This window comes from Littorina saxatilis, unplaced genomic scaffold (assembly GCF_037325665.1).
Source record: "Littorina saxatilis isolate snail1 unplaced genomic scaffold, US_GU_Lsax_2.0 scaffold_1815, whole genome shotgun sequence".
NCBI classification, from domain to species: Eukaryota; Metazoa; Mollusca; class Gastropoda; order Littorinimorpha; family Littorinidae; genus Littorina; species Littorina saxatilis.
Window position 1 is genome coordinate 8,696 of NW_027127662.1, and position 3,805 is coordinate 12,500.

At 39.9% G+C, this 3,805-nt stretch overlaps 1 protein-coding gene across 4 annotated transcripts in view; it reads left to right on the top strand.

The window, feature by feature from the left end:
* Positions 1–2,804: 2,804 nt before the first annotated feature.
* Positions 2,805–3,805, top strand: part of LOC138956059 (uncharacterized) — a 4,293-nt gene continuing 3,292 nt past the window's right edge. For all 4 annotated transcript variants that reach the window (XM_070327520.1, XM_070327521.1, XM_070327522.1 and 1 more), the window contains exon 1: positions 2,805–2,963. In XM_070327520.1, coding sequence (XP_070183621.1) covers positions 2,810–2,963 — 154 coding nt within the window. In that variant the 5' untranslated portion in view covers positions 2,805–2,809. The remainder of the gene's footprint in view (positions 2,964–3,805) is intronic.

The window sequence follows — 3,805 nt, forward strand, 5'->3', positions numbered from 1 at the left end:
ATTTTGGTTGTCAGCAGGCTATTTATTGACATTTTCAATAGCATACCACACAAACACAACAAGCCTTTTGACAAATACAAAGTACATTTCTGAAACAATGAAAGATCTTTCTTTAATTGTGTGCAAAAAGTAAGTCTCCACATGTACTAGTTTTTTTACAATATTTTTTTCAAAATACAATATTTTTTTCAAAATGTCTCAATTTTGGTTGTTAGCAGGCTATTTATATGCTTTGGCTCAGGCGTTCTGAGTGTATAGTCATGTCATAGGGTGGACGTGTACAGTAAGCCTCCCGTAAACCATCACAGATACTGTCAGGCTTTTACACACAGTACAAACACCCTTCCATTTGAACGCTCACCAAACGGGAACATCCTAGGTGCCCTACGTAAAGAGCGAGCAATTTTTAAAGAATTAATTTTGCGGATTGTCTCAGAGACAATCGGACCGTGGTGCGTTTTGGCGCTGGACCTAACTTTTAAAATCTAAATAATAAATTGACAGCTTGTTACACAAACATTCTTAAATCATAAAAGAATTCTGTTTTCATCAAGACAAGATCAGTACAATTCGAAGTTTTGAAAGTTTGAAAAAAGAAAATCCCAGAAGCAGGGTCACGCAAGGTCGTGGTTCTCGTAGCAGACGACGGTTTATGCCTATCGCCAGTTCCTCTGAACAGTCAAAAGCCATCGCTAGAGTTCTTGTGAACCACAGCCGTTTGTTTCGTGCATAGTCAGAGGTACATAATAACGTGCTATTGCAGATAAGCTCACATCGAGTTGCATTCAAATTACTAACTGACGCCTACATTGTGAAAAAGGAAAAATGGATCACACGGGTTCACGATGGCTCAGGGGTAAGATAAACCACGCAAAAATAAACTCTTTGAAAATTGCTCGCTCTTGACGGTGAGTGTGTAAATCAAAGGGTGTTTGTACTGTGTGTAAAAGCCTGACAGTATCTGTGATGGTTTACGGGAAGCTTACTGTGCTATTAAAGGTACTGAACTTGTCAAATCCAGGTGCACGGAGCCCCTGGGGCTTTTAGTCATACCTCAGGCAGCTATCCGTTAGAAGAACTACCAAGTTTCCTTGACTTGCACCCAAAGAGTCAAGAACTGCGATTTTTTTACGAATTAATTTCGTACTCGGACCCGGCTGGTCTTGACCTATTTTTGGATCTAAATTTAGATCAGGTAGATCACCACATCATGCACAAAAAGACACGTCACCAGCAAACTATGTCAGACATCATCATGAGTTTGTGTAAAACAAAATGGAGGCCAGAATCACTCAGTTGAATCGAACTCCGACCAAACACCACGTAATAACTAGGTTAATTTATGCACTCGCGTGAACAAGAAACTGTCGAGCTTCACAGATGTCGTCGTTGGGTAGTTTTGGGTTTGTTTTACTACCATAGAAGGATTTTTGAACTGTAAATGCACTCAGCTGCAACAAAAACGCAAAACGAAGGCTGTGAGCTGCACTGTGCCTTTAAGATAGAATTCATAAAAGCGAAGTGCGCATTTGATGCGAACAACCGATACTCATCGACCAACACCTGAGCTGCACGATTTTTATTTCGCAATTGTTTGTTCTTTGTTGGTTGGTTGGTTGTGTCTGTCATCCAAAAACTTAGGGTGTTTCCTTCTTTTGCGTTCGTGACTTCGACGATTGCAAGTGTATCGATAATCAACAATATTTCATTTCATAAACTGAGCACACGCAAACAAACGCACCCCCCCCCCCCCCACCCCATCAAAACAAATATCATAAAGCGGTTTCATGCCCTGTTCAGTCTTAAACAAAATTTCTGCAGTATTTGACTTCGTAAGACACGGAAACGGGGCAAAAGTGTGTCTGCTATTCAATACTGAATACCAATAACAAAACATGAAAAAATGTCAAAACAAAAACATATTCCTTTACCGCCAAAGCAGAACAACAATATAAAAGTTTGCTCGATTTTCTTACAAACATGGATAACTGCTGGGAATTCGAAATTTTAACAAAATCGAATTTTGACGAAACAATGCCAAGCACTTATCCGACATCTGCGTAGATGGATTGACAAAGAAATGAGTATGTGACCAAACTGTGGCATGAATCGCATTTTTTGTGTTGAAGAAAAAAACGGACAATACGTAAGTTTCACACCTCTGCTCTGTTGGTGTTAACAAAATTGTTCAAAGTTCGCTCACTTCGACTAATATTGTTTATATCCACACGGGCGCGGTCCCTAACCTCTACGTACATGGGTTATTCTGCAGAGTTGTGTGCCAGTGTAAACCATGTTACGAAGTTGATATTTCTTTACTTAACTTAGACATTTTAACTATATCGATTGATTCCGGAATAAATACTTGTCCTTATATATCCTTGGCCCAAAGATAAAGAATTAGAAGTACTTGCACAATTTGTTTGTCTACGTTCAGTAAATTACAAGGGTTTAAAAGTACGTCAACTTTGGCTGTGACATGATTTTGAACAGTAACGATTATTAAAAATTTTTTTTGTAAAAAGACAGAAATATTTACAAAGGTTTTTGTTGCATGTCTGTATCATTATCTAACTTGTGACGAAAAAGGTAAAGAGGGTACATTCTTTTTGCCATTTAATGTACGTTATAATGTCACAACATTTTAAACAGCTCTGGAGAAAAACCCATGTACTGTTTTGGTAAAGTGGCCAAAATACAACAGGGTACGAGCTAATGAAGAAATGGGTACGAGCCATTGTTAGCGAAACAAATGCGAGCGTGTTCATGTGCAACTTACGACCAGTAATATCCTACGAATCTGATATATATGGTGATGGAAATCCTGGTTGACTGCAGTACGTGTATCTCTGTGCCCACGACGAGAGCTAGACTAACAATCCCCAAAATGTCTGATGGGCGTGCTCTGTGCCTTGTCCTCTTCATTGGCGTTTTCACGCTGACCAACACAGCATCTGTGACCGGTGAGTATGCAACAGTACCTATGTCTTTTGTTGTGTGAAGTCGGGATCTTTACCGTGCGCACACCGAGGACAGTCAAAGTTGGCGCTGGGAAACAAATCCCTCGCCGAACCCGGGTTAGAACCTACGCCGATAGCGTCGATCACCTTTCAAAAGAAAGTTCCAGAAAAAGTGTTTTGGCTTTATCAAATATAACTTTTACCTCACACGTCTGCCAAGGTATATGTGTCGTGATAGCCAACACGACGTGTTAAATGGATTCTTGAATGCGATCGCACTGAAGCCAAATGCATTTCTTTTAAAATTGTCTTCGTATGTAGGCCTACAACTCAGCGATGCAAACGATCATGAAAAGGCGTGTGGGGTAAGCAAAAGCCAAGCTGTATGGGCTATTTCCCGGAACTAAGAGGTATGTGGGAGTTCTTATTCGCACTGAACAGAGAAGGCATTCATATTTGGGAAACATTAACTTCAGCTAGTGCATAATTACATCACGACGTTTTAAACTTGTAGGTCAATAGGTCTGACTTGTGTGCTCTTTGGAAAATATATCCAAATTTGCTGATCGACTCAACAGTAGAAGGTTCGACATCAAGCAGTACCAACTCTCATCCTATTGAAACCTTCCAGACTTTTATCTTTTGAAAGAATCTGAAGGCCCAAGTGTACAAAAACACCCCAGGCCATCGGTGACCTGAAGAAATTCATTACCGACAATTAATCTGGAGAGTTTAAATTGGGCGAGTGTTGCTACCACGTAATGTCAAACCACTTACTTTTGAGTCGATTCTTGAATTTGGATATTATTTTCAAAAGAGCACAAAATTCTGACCATTTTGCCTTC